This window comes from Engystomops pustulosus, chromosome 2 (genome assembly GCF_040894005.1).
Source record: "Engystomops pustulosus chromosome 2, aEngPut4.maternal, whole genome shotgun sequence".
Taxonomy (NCBI): domain Eukaryota; kingdom Metazoa; phylum Chordata; class Amphibia; order Anura; family Leptodactylidae; genus Engystomops; species Engystomops pustulosus.
Window position 1 is genome coordinate 254,823,505 of NC_092412.1, and position 22,381 is coordinate 254,845,885.

At 43.4% G+C, this 22,381-nt stretch overlaps 1 protein-coding gene and 1 long non-coding RNA gene across 2 annotated transcripts in view; one reads left to right on the forward strand and one right to left on the reverse strand.

Annotated features, from left to right (window-relative positions):
- The window catches only part of LOC140119662 (uncharacterized), a 127,004-nt gene extending 120,268 nt beyond the window's left edge, over nucleotides 1–6,736 (forward strand). Inside the window, exons 2-3 of the long non-coding RNA XR_011853417.1 lie at nucleotides 2,953–3,013; nucleotides 6,319–6,736. This is a non-coding gene — a long non-coding RNA (uncharacterized lncRNA). The remainder of the gene's footprint in view (nucleotides 1–2,952; nucleotides 3,014–6,318) is intronic.
- The window catches only part of LOC140119661 (galactosylgalactosylxylosylprotein 3-beta-glucuronosyltransferase 1-like), a 126,231-nt gene that overhangs the window by 4,926 nt on the left and 98,924 nt on the right, over nucleotides 1–22,381 (reverse strand). Inside the window, exons 2-3 of the mRNA XM_072138911.1 lie at nucleotides 6,589–6,736; nucleotides 1,029–1,561 (exon numbers count right to left, since the gene is read on the reverse strand). Coding sequence (XP_071995012.1) covers nucleotides 1,029–1,561; nucleotides 6,589–6,700 — 645 coding nt within the window. The 5' untranslated portion in view covers nucleotides 6,701–6,736. The remainder of the gene's footprint in view (nucleotides 1–1,028; nucleotides 1,562–6,588; nucleotides 6,737–22,381) is intronic.

Consider the following 22,381-nt stretch of genomic DNA (forward strand, 5'->3'; position numbering starts at 1 on the left):
TTCTCATAAAAATTCCACATTTACGGTTATATGGATCTCAAAGAGTGAGTTTTCCTACATCTTCATGGCTAAGGACGCCAATGTACCACAATGGCCGCCATGAGAAGCTCTTGCCACCTACGGCTTCCCCTTACATAGTTATTTGTGATACTTTCTACATTCTCATTCGACAACCCTTGCAATTCAAAGTACGTAAAAAAAAACTAATTCAACTCATCTAGATTCACAAATTTCAATCTTTCCTCCGATGAGGCGATGTACCTGTTTTGTCCATTGGCTCATTTATCTAGCGGGAGGAGAGTCCTGTACCCTTCTCATAGGTGGATGCTTATGATTAATGACTCCCGCTATAAGCCTCAGTTACGTGGTCGATTACGAGGAGTTAGCATGCGCGGTACTTGATATGATAATGAGAGATATTAATCATGGTGTCGCTCCGTGTATATCTAATATTCCACCCTGTCCCTTTCTTCCTGCCTTAATGAACCCAAAGAACTCGTTACTAATGAATCACCGCGTACGAGCGTCTAAATTATTTGGGTTAAGACCACGTTGTATTTTCGTAGAAGTCTCTCGGCGAATTTACCGTTCTCTTAATATTGTTCCCCTCCCCCATTTTTTGTAATTTCAAGACTAATTAAAATAATTTACCTGTAAAGGACAATTCATTCCTGTACAACAATAATATCATGACTCAACAGCTATGGGCTTGGTCTGAGGCTCCTCTTTTGGAATATTTGATGGTTACACATCTCCTTCCATGGTGAAATGACTGTTCCCACCACACAACGCGACCTCTTGCCCGTTACAATCCAACGATTAAATCACAATTTAATTAAAGAGCCAAAACGTATTGATTTTTCCATAGACATAAAATTGAAAATTCAACATTTAAAGGTGATTAAACACGTTGCAGGGGAAGCCAATTACAAGGGGCGAATTAAGATATTTATTATGTCTGAAGGCCAACCGAGGCTCTCTCTCTCGAGAGTTGTATGTTCTAAATCACTCTATGAAAAAGCACTTACCTCCTCAAAGACCTCAAGACTGTACGTGTTATCATCATCTGCAAAATAGACGACTCCTTCGGGAGGGTTCGAAGCGTTGAGGTTGTCTCTAAGCCACCGAAGACCAAGGTTTCTCTGTACGGTTCCTCGAGGGGTCACCTCGGGTGTCCTTGATATGCCCACTTTTTGGTTGTGTGGGCTCTCAATATTCAAGTGGGTAAAGTTGAGTCCAGCTTTCTCGAGCAGATTAGCCACCAGTTTGGTCTTTCTTGGACAGTCTTCCACCACGATCCAGTGCAAGTTGACCACATGGAGGAAAGTGTTGGCCAGTCGAACAAGCTCTGCCTTCTGCACGGGCCTGGTGTAGGTGGGGGTGATCACATAGATAACTGGAAGGTCTCCATTCCATGGTGGGGGTCTTGAATAGACATACGTCCTGACCACTACTGGGGTCTCCCGGGTGGGGTACTGGTTGATACATTGAAGAGTATCATCTTTGCTCTGTGTTACATTGCTGAATAGGGGTTTGATGGTGGAATTGTCACCTATCTCCTCTGTAAGAGAGGAAACATAACTTAGATTAGGACAAGGAACATCAGTCATATTTTAATGAGAGAAAACAGGAAAGTTATAATTTTTATAACTTTTTACTGGTGTTTCAGAAAATGTTTGGCCTTCTATGAAGGTGGTGAAGACCTCTGGCGATCATCTCCAATCTGAGGAAGGTTCTGTAGTCTGAGGGAGTAAGTGTTTCATTTCCCTGCAGTGACACCGCTGGTGGGATGAAGTATTACACTGCTCCATACAAGACAGGACAGGGCAGGTCCGCCAGAGTATTTCTCTGTAGCCCTCCTGGCCAAGAGATGAGGACCCTAAAGAGTGGAGCTCCTCTACCAACTCAATATTCACCAACATGGTAGATTACAGCAGGTTTTATGAACTCTATACATTTTTAGAAGGTCAACCTTGGTCATGCTGGTTACATCCAATGTATAATCTCTCCCACAGTCTCCACACAATTATTCTGTGTGGTGCGGATACATTTCGGCTGAGCGATACAGTTTCTGTACATTGTGAGATGGAATCACTTTCTGTTTTTTTTTTTTTTTAAATTATTCTTTCAGTCACTTGGCAACAAGATACAGTCTGGAAAATAACTTCAGCTGTCAAATGTGAGGTGTTATCCTCCCACCATCCTGCATTAGATGTAAAATACTTAAAGGGACCCTCCACCTGGAAAACTAAATTTGACTTTGCAATAGGCATGAACAGTCAACACATCTGGTTCCCCTCGTTCTTCTGGGGCTTCCTCCATGATTTACTTGCCCCAATTCGGTAAGGTTTCTTCTACAATGGCCGATGACTTTTTCAAGGAAGCTGCCTGTAGGTCATAGACACGCCCATTTCACTGCCCTGAACTTAAACAATGGAAGGGGCGTGTCTGTGACTTATAGGAAGGTTCCTTAAAGAAGTTGAAGGCCATTTCTGGGGAGGTCTGCTTAGAAAGCTGAATACAGCACCAAGAAAAGCGGTTATCTCTCCAAACCCACCTGTGGGTCAATGTTGGACCCTTTGAAGAGACTTTACTATTAACCAAATTATAGACAGTCTGGGAGGTTGAGTCTTGTTGGACTCCAAAACCCTGTTCCCTAGGCAGTACTAGAGTCTGAAACTCAAATCATAAAAAAAAGGATTATTATACCAGAAAATTAAATATTTTCTGGTGGTACCCTAAAGGGGTAAAGTTAGACCCCACAAATGAAATGTGGTCTACCTTAAAATTTAGTAAATTTACAATGACTCTTCCTTTGGACTTACTGAAACACATCTTAATTAGTCACACCCGGAATTCACCCTGTGTAAAATCTGTGTTTTCTTTGCTCCTTAAAGGGCCAAAATGGGCAATTTACACCTCTGTGTAAACTGATCTTATTAACCTCTACAGGCTTCAACATAAAAGGATGTGAAGGAGCCCACCAGCAACATGACCCAAGTCACTTTTGAAGGTAGATTTTTTTATGATTTGCAATTTCTATAACGTAAGGAGGAGTCATAATTTTTTTAAAGTTAAACCCAATCACTCTAATGCAGTGGCCTTACTTGTTTATGGGCCCTGATACAACAAATTTTTAACAGAGGCCCACCTGCTATGTACCGTATATAATACTACTGTGCATCAGAAGGGGTTTAAAGCTTCCTTAGTCACTGGGTGTGGCTAAGATCTTTGCTCCTCCCATAGCCACACTGCTGCTTAACTTTGAGAAGTTTTTTGAGGGTGTTAAGAGTCTCCTGTACTAAAACGGATCCTTTTATAAATATTTTCTAAAGACCAGCAAAGAATGGGTTCAAAGTGAACTAAATTTATTTTCAACAGTATGTAAAAGTATGTTCACTATGCTCCTCCCATAGTTACGCCCCTGCTTAATTGAGAAAAGTTGTCTGAGCGTGTTAGAAGTCTCCTGGACTAAAACTGATCCTTTTTTTAATATTTCCTAATGTTCTAAAGAAAGGCATATAATGGATTCAAAGTAAACTAAATTTATTGGCAGCATAGGAAAATTTTATTTAAAAATATGACAACTCCCATAGCTACGACCTTTCATAACTGAGAAAAGTTGTCTGAAGGTGTTAGAAGTCTCCAGGACTAAAACTGAAGACCAGCATCTAATGGATTCAAAGTAAACTTAATTTATAACATAGGAAAATGTATTTAAAAGTATATTAACTTTTCTCCTCCCATAGTTACGCCCCTGCTTAACTGGGAAAAGTTGTCTGAGGGCGTTAGAAGTTTCCTGGACTAAAACTGATCCTTTTTTTTTTAAAATTTCCTAATGTTCTAAAGACAGGCATATAATGGATTCAAAGTAAACAAAATGTATTTTCAGCATAGAAAAATTGTATTTAAAAGTATGACAACTTTTCTCCTCCCATAGCTACGCCCTTTCATAACTGAGAAAAGTTGTCTGAAGGTGTTAGAAATCTCCAGGACTAAAACTGAAGACCAGCATCTAATGGATTCAAAGTAAACTTCATTTACAACATAGGAAAATTTATTTCAAAGTATATTAACTTTGCCCCTCCCATAGCTACGCCCCTGCTTAACTGAGAAAAGTTGACTGAGGGTGATAAGAGTCTCCTCTGATGCTATTAACTAATATTCTAAAAACCAGCAAAGAATGGATTGAAAGTAAGAAAAATTTATTTGCAACTGAAGAATTTTTTATTATTTTAAGGTGCGTCATATTTTACATTTTTGGAATCCAAGTACAAAACTTTAATAATATAAAATCAGGGGTGACAGTTTTTAGCAGATGTCAATAGACTACTTGTGGTTGTGGTACAACTTGTCAGACTGGGTTGTCTTAGGCCCACCAGAGAAAGTTAATTTGGGGCCCACTCTTCATTATCCCCCAGGAAATATCCTCTAGCAGCCTCCAAATTGTGTTTTCTGATGGACCTCTGGTTCAGTATTGGGTTGAGCCAGGGCCCACCGGAGGATCCTCTGGTGGGCCAGTCCGGCACTTTTCAGTAGGGTTTTTACCAGGGCCCACCGTAGGATCCTCTGGTTCTCTGGTGGGCCAGTCCGACACTGTTCAGTAGGGTTGTACCAGTGCCCACCGTAGGATCCTCTGGTACTCTGGTGGGCCAGCCCGACACTGTTCAGTAGGGTTATAACAGGGCCCACTGGAGGATCCTCTGGTCCTCTGGTGGGCCAGTCTGACACTGTTCAGTAGGGTTTTACCAGGGCCCACTGGAGGATCCTCTGGTCCTCTGGTGGGCCAGTCCGACACTGTTCAGTAGGGTTGTATCAGGGCCCACTGGAGGATCCTCTGGTACTCTGGTGGGCCAGTCCGACACTGTTCAGTAGGGTTGTATCAGGGCCCACCGTAGGATCCTCTGGTACTCTGGTGGGCCAGTCCGACACTGTTCAGTAGGGTTGTATCAGGGCCCACTGGAGGATCCTCTGGTGCTCTGGTGGGCCAGTCCAACACTGTTCAGTAGGGTTGTACCAGGGCCCATTATAGGATCCTCTGGTACTCTGGTGGGCCAGTCCAACACTGTTCAGTAGGGTTGTACTAGGGCCCATTATAGGATCCTCTGGTACTCTGGTGGGCCAATCCGACACTGTTCAGTAGGGTTGTATCAGGGCCCATTATAGGATCCTCTGGTACTCTGGTGGGCCAATCCGACACTGTTCAGTAGGGTTGTATCAGGGCCCACTGGAGGATCCTCTGGTACTCTGGTGGGCCAGTCTGACACTGTTCAGTAGGGTTGTATCAGGGCCCACCGTAGGATCCTCTGGTACTCTGGTGGGCCAGTCCGACACTGTTCAGTAGGGTTGTATCAGGGCCCACTGGAGGATCCTCTGGTACTCTGGTGGGCCAGTCCGACACTGTTCAGTAGGGTTGTATCAGGGCCCACCGTAGGATCCTCTGGTACTCTGGTGGGCCAGTCCGACACTGTTCAGTAGGGTTGTATCAGGGCCCACTGGAGGATCCTCTGGTGCTCTGGTGGGCCAGTCCAACACTGTTCAGTAGGGTTGTACCAGGGCCCATTATAGGATCCTCTGGTACTCTGGTGGGCCAGTCCAACACTGTTCAGTAGGGTTGTACTAGGGCCCATTATAGGATCCTCTGGTACTCTGGTGGGCCAGTCCGACACTGTTCAGTAGGGTTGTATCAGGGCCCATTATAGGATCCTCTGGTACTCTGGTGGGCCAGTCCGACACTGTTCAGTAGGGTTGTATCAGGGCCCACTGGAGGATCCTCTGGTACTCTGGTGGGCCAGTCCGACACTGGCGGTGTCTATTTAGTTTGGTTGGATTATAGAGAATTTTTTTTCATAGTTAAAGGTGTTGTCCCACAAAAGGACACTTATCTGTATAAAGTGTGTGTTGAGGGGTTGGACTGCTTGGACCTCCAGCGATCACAGGATTGAGGCCACATGTGAATGTAGTGGTGGGGGTGGAGGACATATGTAAAAAAAAAAAAACGTGAAAGTTCATGAAATTAAAGTTATGGTTTCAGTGTATTACCGGGAACAATTAATATTTTTGTAAAGGTTATCACCTTCTCGGGGGAAGCGGGGAGTCATTGAATCCTGCGCTGCCCGCGATCATTCCTGACAATACAAAGGTCAAGAACATTTACATCTAATCAGCGGAACGTGCCAATGCATCAATGGCGGGCGAGCGGTGATTAATGCCGAGCCGGCCGCCAACCGGGATCAGACTCATCAAAGAAATCTATAAATATATTGAATCATTTCTGTTTGTTCTAGAATTTTTTTATTTTTTTTTTTACTTCCACAGAAATATCACATTATGTAACTAAAGAGGAAGGAAGGATCCGGCACGAAGTGGGAACAATTATCTCCCAGGATTCTATTCATTTTCTATTTACCCAGTGTCTTATGCCTTAAAGGGATACTCTATTCTTTACACAGAAGTAATAACAACGAGACCAGGAGACAGAGGAGCCGGTGCTGAGCGCTGACACGACTCCATCACCCGCAGGTATTTGTCATTATGACTTGCTGATACAGTGCGGCCGCAGCACATCGCTCACAGACAACAACTTACTTCTTAAAAGGGTGAGGTAGCGGCTGGTCGGGTTCTGATGCCACAGTGTTAGGAGAAGAGCCCAAGGCAGGACAATGAGCAGTGTAGTGAGAAGGTTGCGTCTCCTCAGCATGCTGTACTGACTGTACGTAATAGGTCATTTCTTTACCTGGAGAATAAGAAAAAAAAGATTTGTTACAGCTCAATAGTTATACAAAAATCTTCTGCGGTTATGATCAAGTACCTTTTCTTTTATTCATAATACTGCACACATGTACACAGGAGAAAACAACTATAATACCCCCCCTATGTACAGGAATATAACTACTATAATACTGCAACCTATATACAAGAATATAACTACTATAATACTGCCCCTATGTACAAGAATATAACTACTATAATACTGCCCCCTATGTACAAGAATATAACTACTATAATACTGCCCCCTATGTACAGGACTATAACTACTATAATACTGCCCCCTATGTACAAGAATATAACTACTATAATACTGCAACCTATATACAAGAATATAACTACTATAATACTGCCCCTATGTACAAGAATATAACTACTATAATACTGCCCCCTATGTACAGGAATATAACTACTATAATACTGCCCCCTATGTACAGGAATATAACAAATATAATACTGCCCCCTATGTACAGGAATATAACTACTATAATACTGCCCCCTATGTACAGGAATATAACTACTATAATACTGCCCCCTATGTACAAGAATATAATTACTATAATACTGCCCCCTATGTACAGGAATATAACTACTATAATGCTGCCCCCTATGTGCAAGAATATAACTACTATAATACTGCCCCCTATGTAAAGAAATATAACTACTATAATACTGCCCCCTATGTACAAGAATATAACTACTATTATACTGTCCCCTATGTACAGGAATATAACTACTATAATACTGCCCCCTATGTACAGGAATATAACTACTATAATACTGCCCCCTATGTACAAGAATATAACTACTATAATACTGCCCCCTATGTACAGGAATATAACTACTATAATACTGCCCCCTATGTACAAGAATATAACTACTATAATACTGCCCCCTATGTACAGGAATATAACTACTATAATACTGCCCCCTATGTACAGGAATATAACTACTATAATACTGTCCCCTATGTACAGGAATATAACTACTATAATACCGCCCCCTATGTACAAGAATATAACTACTATAATACTGTCCCCTATGTACAAGAATATAACTACTATAATACTGCCCCCTATGTACAAGAATATAACTACTATAATACTGCCTCCTATGTACAGGAATATAACTACTATAATACTGTCCCCTATGTACAGGGATATAACTACTATAATACTGCCCCCTATGTACAAGAATATAACTACTATAATACTGCCCCCTATGTACAAGAATATAACTACTATAATACTGCCCCCTATGTACAGGAATATAACTACTATAATACCGCCCCCTATGTACAAGAATATAACTACTATAATACTGCCCCCTATGTACAAGAATATAACTACTATAATACTGCCTCCTATGTACAGGAATATAACTACTATAATACTGCCCCCTATGTACAAGAATATAACTACTATAATACTGCCCCCTATGTACAAGAATATAACTACTATAATACTGCCCCCTATGTAGAAGAATATAACTACTATAATACTGCCCCCTATGTACAAGAATATAACTACTATAATACTGCCCCCTATGTACAAGAATATAACTACTATAATCCTGCCTCCTAGAGGTGAGGTTGTGTGTGGTGTGAGCTCTTGACCCTCCTCATGTCTGGAGCTAGCCCAGGGCGGGGCCACCCTGGGTGGGGAGATTCCCCAGGCAAGGCCCAGGCTTCCAGGCCTACACCGGGAGTGAACTCCCAAATACTTTCTACCAGGGATGTGCAACACCCTCGCCGATGCAATGGCGAGGTAGTGCTTGCGAATGAGCCCCACAGGAGGTCATCACATAACACAGGGGACATTGCAGTGGTTAATCCTGCCTGGCAAGGCAGAAGTTAAATGTAATGTGTGATGTAAGAGTCTAATAACCAATCACATGTATTGCAGTATGTATTCTGTAAGCTGAGAGGTAACTGGAGGAGCAGCCACCACCTGACCAAGGGGAGATGATAAAACCCCTTGCTCAGAATATTCTAGGGGAGTCTCTCTCAGGAGAGAGAAGAGAGCAGTCTCTCCCAGAAGGGAGAAGAGACCGGTCCTGGTCAGACCTGAGGGTCTGCAGGACACCAGCTAGAGTTCTAGTTAGTCAGCATACCAGACTAAGAGTAGGAAGAGCCTAGCCCCTGCCTCTGAAGAGTGGAACTAGGAGTTAGTGTAGTGAGGAAAGGGGTATCATCCTACCTTTAAGGGTAATACCTGAAGCCCCTAGAGAACAAGCTGAAGCATCCTACTAGGACACAGCTACCGCCCAGCCTGCCATCTGCATCCAGGCTGGTGCTCTACTCCTGCGGCTCCCTCCAAGTACCTCTCCAGCACTCCATCACTTTGTTCACGGCATGTTGCTGAAGTTCCTGCGGTTCCAATAAAGAACTGTAAGTTGTTTTCTTCAACCTTTGCCTCCGTCTGGTCCCTGCTACTACAACTACCATCATCACCGGCACCCTGTCCATCACCCAGAGACTCACACTCGGGACATTAAGGGGTTGCCCCAGGGAGATCCGCTATAGCAGCCTCTCCCTCATCTTTTCTTGCCAACACCACCCTGCTGGAGACCTGCCAGGCTGTAGGACAGCCCTCCGATTCCCCCGTACCAAGCACCGTGACACTAGCGTGCTTAGGCCGCAACCGCCAGCCACTCCGGTACCGCGGGCCCCGGCTGTCTCCAGGCCTCACCTCAAGGGCTAGGCCCCGGTGGGGGATGTTGCAGATGCGAATCCCAAAGTCATGAAGAGTGAAGATTGTGGACGTGATGTCGCTTTATTGAAGAAAGAGATTTGAACATGAATACTGCAGTGAAAGCAGCAAGTTCTATGAGCAGCCAGCGTGGAGGAGCACAGGTAATGCAGCAGAGTGAGAGATCAGCAGCAGGTGCACAGCCCCCCACTCCTGCACCCAGACAGAGGAGAACGTCTCTGGAGAGACAGACCCTGCGAGAGAACCTGCAGCAGAGGGAGGTGGTGTCCAGCATGGCCTGCACAGGCCGCACCAGGTCAGCAGTAAAGCCGCAGACTGTTACCATGAGCACTGCACAGTGTGAACAGGCCCCTGCAAGTGCAAGCCACAAGCCTGGGAAGGAGACAGGTGCACCCAAACCATCTGGAGCTGCACCCCGACCAGCACAGCAGGGGAAGCAGACCGCACGGGCACCGGAGCTGCAGATGGCGGAGGAGATACCGACCCTGGTAAGGAGGATGGGGGAGCTGACTAACCATAAGAAAATGCTGCAGATGCAAATTGACTGTATGTATTCACTTAGAACTGCGCACCCTGAAAGCAGCACCCTGTATAACTTCAAGCTGCAGGGACTAGGCATAGAGCTGGCACAGGTGGTCAGGGATATGGACTGTGTCCTGGAGAGGATGGGACCCCTGGCCGAGTCATACAGGAACCAGGAGCGCTTCTCCCAGCAGAGGCAGAGCTGTGACTCTGGGCCCCGGGCCCCTACAGCACAAGCTGGTTCCGTTCCCCCAGATGTACCCCAACGTGTTACACAGGTTCTCAGGCCTGCGAGCTTTTCATTCCAGAAGGGTCAGACACCAGATCAGCCGCAGAGCTCTGCAGCGGTCCCAGAGCAGGAGCATGGACCTGTAGTACCACAAGTCCCAGCAGTGTCTGTTGATGGTGAACTTTCATCTATGGGTCAAGGTGATGCGGTGACCCAGGAGAACTCTAACGTGCTTGAGACTGGGGACACTGTTGGACATTCTGCTGTACCTGAGGGGTCGGGGGATGGAGGGGACCCTCAGTCTATCTGGGAGGTGCAGTCACCGGGGGATAACATAGAGGTAGATGGGGGGCAGGGGGTGGTACAAGATAATGTGTGTGACTTCCCCCCTTTAACATCGAGCCCCCTAGTAGAGTCAGGTCCCTCTAGTTCAGACCCTCCCCCCAATACCCGTAGTGAGCCACGCCAGGAACCTCCTAAAAACGCCTGGAGCCGCGGCGCTCCCTCCTTCACCTCCGGCGCACACTACTCCGGGCAGGCGTTTAAGAGGAGGAACGTGGTGCGCTTTAAGATCAGAGGCGCTAAGGAAGATCTCCCAGATAGGAGGTTTGTGGTGCGGGATCTCCTGTGCCGCCAGATGGGGTTCTCCCCAGATGATATCCTGGCGGTCATCAACCTTCCAGACAGATAGGGCTATGATGTCAGCTTTAAGCTTATGTCCAGTCTGGATAGGTTTTGGGATAAATTCCCCCGGCTTAGGGACACTGACGGCTGGAATAAGTTTATTTTTGTCCCCATATCCAGGCCAGATACTGTGGTGGTAAATATAATCTTCTGGAACGAGTCGGTTCCTCCCCAGGATGTTCTAGTGTGGCTCAGGCGCCATTGTGATCTGGTGTCTGACCTCACTAAGAACAGAGACAGTGACGGTATCTGGACTGGAGGGTGGAAGGTTCTAGTGAAACTGCGCCAATATAACAACATTACCCTGCACCTCCCCAACTCCTTCTATATAGGCAGAGAGAAAGGCGTCTGCTTCTATCCCGGGCAGCCACGTAAGTGCTTTAGGTGCGGGAAGATCGGTCACGTGGCCAAAGTATGCACAGTGGCAAAATGTAACCTGTGTGGGGAGGTCGGCCATCTCAGTGCCACCTGTGAGACGGTCCGATGTAACCTCTGCGGAGAGATGGGCCACCCACACAAGGAATGCCCGGAGGCCTGGCATAACATCGCCAGGGACTTCTCAGATGATGAAATGGTGCAGGAGGCAGATGCCTTAGAGGAGGAGGCCTTGGTGTCGGGGCAAATTCTGACCAGGCGGGAGGTACAGCAGGGGTCAGGTGAGACAGTACCAGAACCCCAGCAGTCAGACAGCAATCAGGGGAATATGGAGATGGTCACTCGGGGCCAGCCTCAGGCAGCCACCTCTGTAAAAACATCAGAATTTGAGGAGTCAAAAAAGAACAAGAGGAAAAAAAAAGATAAATCCTCTCGTAAACCTGAGGAAGATTGTAATTTAGGCCCAAAAACCAGGAGAAAGTCCAGTGGTGATGCTGGGGTCATGGTCCTATCTAACAGATATGATGTTCTGTCAGAGTCAGATGGGGATTATGAGAGAGAGTTACAGCGCATTCAAAATGAGTGTGAAGCGGATACAGGAGATCCTCCAACTAAGAAGAAGCCCCCTCCTGTAGATACCGCGGAAGAGTCAGACATGGAGACAGGTGGAAGACAGGGGGAGGATGACTCTGACATATGATGATGGGGGTCGCTGCTCTGCTCTTTATCATTGTGATGGCTGGATTCTCTCTAAAAGTTGCTTCCAGCAACGTCAACAGCATTAAAGTAAGAAGGACCAGACACGCAGTATATGACCACCTGAGATATCTGGACGCTGATGTCATCTTCCTGCAGGAGACCCGTCTGACCACCTTAGGGCATCTCCGTGAGGCTGAGCGTGAGTGGCGGTCTGGTCCTTCTTACTGGTCACTGGCTGTGGAGCCGTACGCCGGGGTCGCCATACTGTTTAACACCACAGACGTGACGGTGCACAGGCTGACGGAGGTCGCTATGGGGAGGTGCCTGGTGCTAGAAGTGACCATCCATGGTAGGCGGCTCCGGCTGATCAACATCTATGGCCCACAGACAGTGACAGAGACAATCCAGCTGTTCCATGAGGTACAGCAGTATCTATTTACCTCAATCCCTGTGATAATGGCGGGCAACTTTAATGTTACCATGACATCAGGTGACAGGTCCTCGGGCAGAGCAGTGGTCAGAGACTCCAGGGTCCTACAGAGCATAATATCACAGGCAAACCTACGTGATGTATTTACCTTGGACGGGAGGAAACCTAGGTACACCTTTACGTGTGCTGACAGGCACAGCAGGATCGATATGGCTTTTGTGAGTCCCTCAGAGACTGTTTGTGGGATGAGCGAGAGAGTCGTCCCATATTCTGACCATCTTGTCTTATTATTTTGTATGGGAGCCTCTAACCGCTCGGATATTGGTCGGGGGTTATGGAGGCTCAATTCCAGCATCCTGGATGATGCCTATGTCCAGAATTGTATCCACTCCCTTTTTCAGGACCAGCTCCAGAGACAAGACTTCTACGACAACATATCTGACTGGTGGGAGAACGTCAAGGAGGAGATCCGGTCCCTCTTAAGGAGACTGTCAGTGAAGAAGGGGAAGAGTAAGTACAGCCAGTATCTCAAGCTGCAGAAAGAATTGGAGTCACTGTATTCGGCGGGAGGGGGGGACAAACAAAAGATTGACCGACTGAAATCTGAGATAAAGCAGTATCAGTACAGCCGCTACACGTCCCTGGTGATCGAGAGAGATTACGGAAAATTGGGCGTTCCTGATCCGTATGAAAATTGCCGGGAACGTGTGGCCAAGAAATCGATCACAGGTCTCACTGACTCCCAGGGAGTTTTACAGGAATCTCGGGAGGGTATCCTGGGGGTGGTGAGATCCTACTATGCTGAATTATTTCAGAAGAAAGTTTTGGATAAAGAGAAAATGGCTCAATTCTTGGAGGCAACTCCAGGCCCTGACACTAGAGATTTGGATTTTTCTCCTTTACAGCAGGAATAACAGAGGAGGAGGTTAAAGAGGCCATTGATAAGTTACATCTGAAGAAGGCACCAGGTCCTGATGGTATTACAGCTGAATTCTATAAAAAGTTCAGAGACCTCTTAGCCCCGATCCTTGTGGATGTGTTTACAAATTGTCTAGAAAATCACCTGATGCCTCCATCCATGAGAGTGTCCTCCCTTATTCTGCTGTCTAAAGGGAAAGAGCCTAGTGACATCAAGAACTGGAGGCCGATCGCCCTCTTGAATGTCGACAGGAAGATTTTGGCAAAAATTCTATTCTCTAGATTAGTCTGTTTGTCCCCGGCACTGTTGGCAGGCTCTCAGTACGGCACAGTAAGAGGGTGGAACATCTCTGGAGCAGTCATCTTGATAAGGGAGATGTTTGAGAGATGTAAAGCTCTGAGGTGTGGGAGATATGTTGTAGGTCTGGACCAGGCTAAAGCCTTTGACAGGGTTGATCACGATTATCTATGGGCCACTTTGTCAAAGTACGGTATTCCGGGACAATTTATAGATTGGCTCAGGACTTTGTATAGAGAGGCGAAGAGCTTTCCTCTGATCAATGGTTGGCAGGGGGACACTTTTGAAGTAGAGGCCGGGGTGCGACAAGGCTGCCCCCTGAGTCCACTGCTGTATGTGTTTGCCATAGACTTGTTTCTGCGATCACTGCAGCGGTGCGATTTTCAGGGGGTGCCGGTCCCCCATTGCTTGCCTTTGAAGGTAGTCGCCTACGCGGATGATGTGACTGTGGTGATATCTGAGCCTCGTGAGGTGGAGATGTTGTCTGCAGCCATCAGAAGTTACTCAGAGGCCTCCGGGTCTCTGGTCAACCTTGAGAAGAGTCAGGCTTTCTGGACATTGGATGCTGCTGATGGCTTTGATCTGCCACAGTTCGCCAAGGCCTCCACCCATATTAAGATCCTTGGGGTGAAATTCGGGAGGGAAGATAATGCCAAACTAAATTGGGAGGAGAAGTTGGAAGCCGGAAATGTAAAGGTTCAGCGATGGAAGAACTGGAGGCTGACCTATAGAGAAAGGGTTACTCTGATGAAGACTTACCTGGTCCCTGTCTTCCTCTACGTCTCTGTCGTATTTCCTTTGCCAGAATCTTTCTCCGCTAGGCTCTTTAGCCTGTTCTTCCAGCTTTTATGGGGGAACAGGTTGAACCCAGTAAAAAGAGGGATTACCTACCTGCAGAGGAGAGAGGGTGGGCTGGATATGTTAAATCCAAGGGTATTTTTTGACTCCATGTTTCTAAAAGTCAATTTTGGTTGCCTGGACTCAAATAATGGTCTCCTGTGGGTAAGTAGTGTCAGGGACTGGATATTGCCTTTTGCAGAGTCTTGGATGCGAGGCGGCAGTCTCAAGAGGGGCCGATGGACTCCTGGCTTCCTCCCCCAGTATCTGGAGTATGGTCTCAGGTGCATGAAAAAGTGGAGGCTAGACAAGACATTATTGGAGAGTAGGACCAGGAAGGACCTTTATACCAATATCTGTAGGACCTTCTATACTGTTCGGCCAGCTCTGAGGGACTGCACAACGGCCATCCTGCAGGAGAGTCTGAGGTTCCTCAATAGTCCGAGACTCCCTGCAAAGCTCTTTGATATTGCCTGGTTATCCTTACATGGGAGGCTCTTTGTCAGGGGAAATTTAAAATTCTTGAGTCTCTCTGAGCGTTTGTGCCCCTTGGGATGTCAGCAGGAGGAGACCATGGAGCATTTTATCACTGAGTGCCCGGGAGGGAGGCAGATATGGCAGGAGGTGTCCCACAGACTCAAAATAGGAAGACTGCAGTCTCTGACCTACCCAGAGATCATCTATGGGGTAACACCACAGGTAGCCGGCATAGACCAAGTGACCATGTACCTGATCATCAGTACAATTAAATACTATCACTGGCACACCAGGACCAGAGTGTCTGCACACAGCGAGTCCTTCCAGCCCATGACCGCAGTCACCCAAATACTATCAGTGCTGAGGTGGATACGATCCATAGAGGTTAGAAAGAAGAGTAATAATGTTATGTTATGGAGGAACATATCTCTGGGGTAATTGATCAAGTAATTATATTAATTTCCACATTTTTCCAGTGATGGACTTTTTGAGTTAAGATTATTATGAATTTATTATTTTCTGATCTGTATGATATGTGTTAAATAATTGTCTGTTCATTCTGATGAGAATGTATTGTAATATTTTCTGTTTGTTTATACTAATAAAAATTGCCCCCTATGTACAAGACTATAACTACTATAATACTGCCCCCTATGTACAAGAATATAACTACTATAATACTGCCCCCTATGTACAAGACTATAACTACTATAATACTGCCCCCTATGTACAGGAATATAACTACTATAATACTGCCTCCTATGTACAAGAATATAACTACTATAATACTGCCCCCTATGTACAGGAATATAACTACTATAATACTGCCCCCTATGTACAAGAATATAACTACTATAATACTGCTCCCTATGTACAAGTATATAACTACTATAATACTGCCCCCTATGTACAAGAATATAACTACTATAATACTGTCCCCTATGTACAAGAATATAACTACTATAATACTGCCCCCTATGTACAAGAATATAACTACTATAATACTGCCCCCTATGTACAGGAATATAACTACTATAATACTGCCCCATATGTACAGGAATATAACTACTATAATACTGCCCCATATGTACAGGAATATAACTGCTATAATACAGCTCCCTATGTACAAGAATATAACTACTATAATACTGCCCCCTATGTACAAGAATATAACTACTATAATACTGCCCCCTATGTACAAGAATATAACTACTATAATACTGCCCCCTATGTACAGGAATATAACTACTATAATACTGCCCCCTATGTACAAGAATATAACTACTATAATACTGCCCCCTATGTACAAGAATATAACTACTATAATACTGCCCCCTATGTACAGGAATATAACTACTATAATACTGCCCCCTATATACAAGAATATAACTACTATAATACTGCCTCCTGTATACAAGAATATAACTACTATAATATTGCCCCATATGTACAGGAATATAACTACTATAATACTGCCCCTATATACAAGAATATAACTACTATAATACTGCCCCTATATACAAGAATATAACTACTATAATACTGCCCCCTATGTACAAGAATATAACTACTATAATACTGCCCCCTATGTACAGGAATATAACTACTATAATACTGCCCCATATTTACAGGAATATAACTACTATAATACTGCCCCATATGTACAGGAATATAACTGCTATAATACAGCTCCCTATGTACAAGAATATAACTACTATAATACTGCCCCCTATGTACAAGAATATAACTACTATAATACTGCCCCTATGTACAGGAATATAACTACTATAATACAGCTCCCTTTGTACAAGAATATAACTACTATAATACTGCCCCCTATGTACAAGAATATAACTACTATAATACTGCCCCCTATGTACAAGAATATAACTACTATAATACTGCCCCCTATGTACAGGAATATAACTACTATAATGCTGCCCCCTATGTACAAGAATATAACTACTATAATACTGCCCCCTATGTAAAGGAATATAACTACTATAATACTGCCCCCTATGTTCAAGAATATAACTACTATAATACTGCCCCATATGTACAGGAATATAACTACTATAATACTGCCCCCTATGTACAGGAATATAACTACTATAATACTGCCCCTATGTACAAGAATATAACTACTATAATACTGCCCCCTATGTACAAGAATATAACTACTATAATACTGCCCCCTATGTACAAGAATATAACTACTATAATACTGCCCCCTATGTACAAGAATATAACTACTATAATACTGCCCCCTATGGACAAGAATATAACTACTATAATACTGCCCCCTTGTACAAGAATATAACTACTATAATACTGCCCCCTATGTACAAGAATATAACTACTATAATACTGCCCCCTATGTACAAGAATATAACTACTATAATACTGCCCCCTATGTACAGGTATATAACTACTATAATACTGCCCCCTATGTACAGGAATATAACTACTATAATACTGCCCCCTATGTACAGGAATATAACTACTATAATACTGCCCCCTATGTACACGAATATAACTACTATAATACTGCCCCCTATGTACAGGAATATAACTACTATAATACTGCCCCCTATGTACAGGAATATAACTACTATAATACTGCCCCCTATGTACAAGAATATAACTACTATAATACTACCCCCTATGTACAGGAATATAACTACTATAATACTGCCCCCTATGTACAGGAATATAACTACTATAATACTGCCCCCTATGTACAAGAATATAACTGCTATAAAACTGCTCCCTATGTACAAGACTATAACTACTATAATACTGCCCCCTATGTACAAGAATATAACTACTATAATACTGCCCCCAATGTACAAGAATATAACTACTATAATACTGCCCCCTATGTACAAGAATATAACTACTATAATACTGCCCCCAATGTACAAGAATATAACTACTATAATACTGCCCCCTATGTACAAGGATATAACTACTATAATACTGCCCCCTATGTACAGGAATATAACTACTATAATACTGCCCCCTATGTACAGGAATGTAACTACTATAATACTGTCCCCTATGTATAAGAATATAAGTACTATAATACTGCCCCCCATGTACAGGAATATAACTACTATAATACTGTCCCCTATGTATAAGAATATAAGTACTATAATACTGCCCCTATGTACAAGAATATAAGTACTATAATACTGCCCCCTATGTACAGGAATATAACTACTATAATACTGTCCCCTATGTATAAGAATATAAGTACTATAATACTGCCCCCTATGTACAGGAATATAACTACTATAATACTGTCCCCTATGTACAGGAATATAACTACTATAATACTGCCCCCTATGTACAAGAATATAACTACTATAATACTGCCCCCTATGTACAAGAATATAACTACTATAATACGGCCCCCTGTGTACAGGAATATAACTACTATAATACTGCCCCCTGTGTACAAGAATATAACTACTATAATACTGCCCACTATGTACAGGAATATAACTACTATAATACTGCCCCCTATGTACAGGAATATAACTACTATAATACTGCCCCCTATGTACAAGAATATAACTACTATAATACTGCCCCCTATGTACAGGAATATAACTACTATAATACTGCCCCCTATGTACAGGAATATAACTACTATAATACTGCCCCCTATGTACAGGTATATAACTACTATAATACTGCCCCCTATGTACAGGAATATAACTACTATAATACTGCCCCCTATGTACAGGAATATAACTACTATAATACTGCCCCCTATGTACACGAATATAACTACTATAATACTGCCCCCTATGTACAGGAATATAACTACTATAATACTGCCCCCTATGTACAGGAATATAACTACTATAATACTGCCCCCTATGTACAGGAATATAACTACTATAATACTGCCTCCTATGTACAAGAATATAACTACTATAATACTGTCCCCTATGTACCAGAATATAACTACTATAATACAGCCCCCTATGTACAGGAATATAACTACTATAATACTGCCCCCTATGTACAGGAATATAACTACTATAATACTGCCCCCTATGTACAGGAATATAACTACTATAATACTGCCCCCTATGTACAGGAATATAACTACTATAATACTGCCCCCTATGTACAGGTATATAACTACTATAATACTGCCCCCTATGTACAGGAATATAACTACTATAATACTGCCCCCTATGTACAGGAATATAACTACTATAATACTGCCCCCTATGTACACGAATATAACTACTATAATACTGCCCCCTATGTACAGGAATATAACTACTATAATACTGCCCCCTATGTACCAGAATATAACTACTATAATACTGCCCCCTATTTACAGGAATATAACTACTATAATACTGCCTCCTATGTACAGGAATATTACTACTATAATACTGCCCCTATGTACAAGAATATAACTACTATAATACTGCCCCCTATGTACAAGAATATAACTACTATAAAACTGCCCCCTATGTACAAGAATATAACTACTATAATACTGCCCCCTATGTACAAGAATATAACTACTATAATACTGCCACCTATGTACAGGAATATAACTACTATAATACTGCCACCTATGTACAGGAATATAACTACTATAATACTGCTCCCTATGTACAAGAATATAACTACTATAATACTGCCACCTATGTACAGGAATATAACTACTATAATACTGTCCCCTATGTACAAGAATATAACTACTATAATACTGTCCCCTATGTACAAGAATATAACTACTATAATACTGTCCCCTATTATATAAGTACTATAATACTGTCCCTCTTGTATAAAACATAAAACATTATGACAATTATAACCTTGTCCTCTTGCTATATACATGTGTCCCTATGGTCCATTCTCTCCTCTAAGCACATGAGGTCGGATCAGCGCCGGCTGCCTCTGGAGTACGGAGATTTGGGTGTTACGCTCTATTTAAGAATAATTACATTTGGAGTCAGTAAAGCGGACACTCAATTTTAGGACCTGACTTTGATATAACGACAATCCCAAATACAATGGGATCCAAATGAATAAATCAGCACTTTAGTAATTGTCTGCACTTTTCTTCAGGTCAGAACTTTCTTAGCGAATGCCTTTCGCATTCTGGGATCTATATAATATTTTTAAAGGTCCCGAGTATCGGGTCTGGAGGTAGAAGTGTTTATATGACATATTATCAAAGTTCAATCTTTACTGTGAGCGATGAGGTTTCCTATCGCAATATAAATACATGATAGGAGGGACCAGAACCGAACACAAGTGTAGAGTCCACTGACCCGACCCCAGAGCCACAGGGAGAGTCTGAGAACATGTGCAACCTCTCTCCATTCATGTCTATTCCGAAAGTAGCCAAGCACATAGGATAGGAGTAGTAGTACTGTGCTGTGTCCATATATACAGGATAGGAGTAGTAGTACTGTGCTGTGCCCGTATATACAGGATAGGAGTAGTAGTACTGTGCTGTGCCCGTATATACAGGATAGGAGTAGTAGTACTGTGCTGTGCCCGTATATACAGGATAGAGTAGTAGTACTGTGCTGTGCCCATATATACAGGATAGGAGTAGTAGTACTGTGCTGTGCCCGTATATACAGGATAGGAGTAGTAGTACTGTGCTGTGCCCATATATACAGGATAGGAGTAGTAGTACTGTGCTGTGCCCATATATACAGGATAGGAGTAGTAGTACTGTGCTGTGCCCATATATACAGGATAGGAGTAGTAGTACTGTGCTGTGCCCATATATACAGGATAGAGTAGTAGTACTGTGCTGTGCCCATATATACAGGATAGGAGTAGTAGTACTGTGCTGTGCCCATATATACAGGATAGGAGTAGTAGTACTGTGCTGTGCCCATATATACAGGATAGGAGTAGTAGTACTGTGCTGTGCCCATATATACAGGATAGGAGTAGTAGTACTGTGCTGTGCCCATATATACAGGATAGGAGTAGTACTGTGCTGTGCCCGTATATACAGGATAGGAGTAGTAGTACTGGGCTGTGCCACAATGTATACAGGATAGGAGTAGTAGTACTGTGCTGTGCCCATATATACAGGATAGGAGTAGTAGTACTGTGCTGTGCCCATATATACAGGATAGGAGTAGTAGTACTGTGCTGTGCCCATATATACAGGATAGGAGTAGTAGTATTGTTCTGTGCCACAATGTATACAGAATAGGAGTAGTAGTACTGTTCTGTGCTCATATATACAGGATAGGAGTAGTAGTACTGTACTGATATATATAGGATATGAGTAGTAGTACTGTGCTAAAATGTATACAGGATAGGAGTAGTAGTACTGTGCTGTGTCCATATATACAGGATAGGAGTAGTAGTACTGTGCTGTGCCCATATATACAGGATAGGAGTAGTAGTACTGTGCTGTGCCCATATATACAGGATAGGAGTAGTAGTACTGTGCTGTGTCCATATATACAGGATAGGAGTAGTAGTACTGTGCTGTGCCCGTATATACAGGATAGGAGTAGTAGTACTGTGCTGTGCCCATATATACAGGATAGAGTAGTAGTACTGTGCTGTGCCCGTATATACAGGATAGGAGTAGTAGTACTGTGCTGTGCCCGTATATACAGGATAGGAGTAGTAGTACTGTGCTGTGCCCATATATACAGGATAGGAGTAGTACTGTGCTGTGCCCATATATACAGGATAGGAGTAGTAGTACTGTGCTGTGTCCATATATACAGGATAGGAGTAGTAGTACTGTGCTGTGCCCGTATATACAGGATAGGAGTAGTAGTACTGTGCTGTGCCCATATATACAGGATAGAGTAGTAGTACTGTGCTGTGCCCATATATACAGGATAGGAGTAGTAGTACTGTGCTGTGCCCGTATATACAGGATAGAGTAGTAGTACTGTGCTGTGCCCATATATACAGGATAGGAGTAGTAGTACTGTGCTGTGCCCGTATATACAGGATAGGAGTAGTAGTACTGTGCTGTGCCCATATATACAGGATAGGAGTAGTAGTACTGTGCTGTGCCCATATATACAGGATAGGAGTAGTAGTACTGTGCTGTGCCCGTATATACAGGATAGGAGTAGTAGTACTGTGCTGTGCCCATATATACAGGATAGGAGTAGTAGTACTGTGCTGTGCCCATATATACAGGATAGGAGTAGTAGTACTGTGCTGTGCCCATATATACAGGATAGGAGTAGTACTGTGCTGTGCCCATATATACAGGATAGGAGTAGTAGTATTGTTCTGTGCCACAATGTATACAGAATAGGAGTAGTAGTACTGTTCTGTGCTCATATATACAGGATAGGAGTAGTAGTACTGTACTGATATATATAGGATATGAGTAGTAGTACTGTGCTAAAATGTATACAGGATAGGAGTAGTAGTACTGTGCTGTGTCCATATAT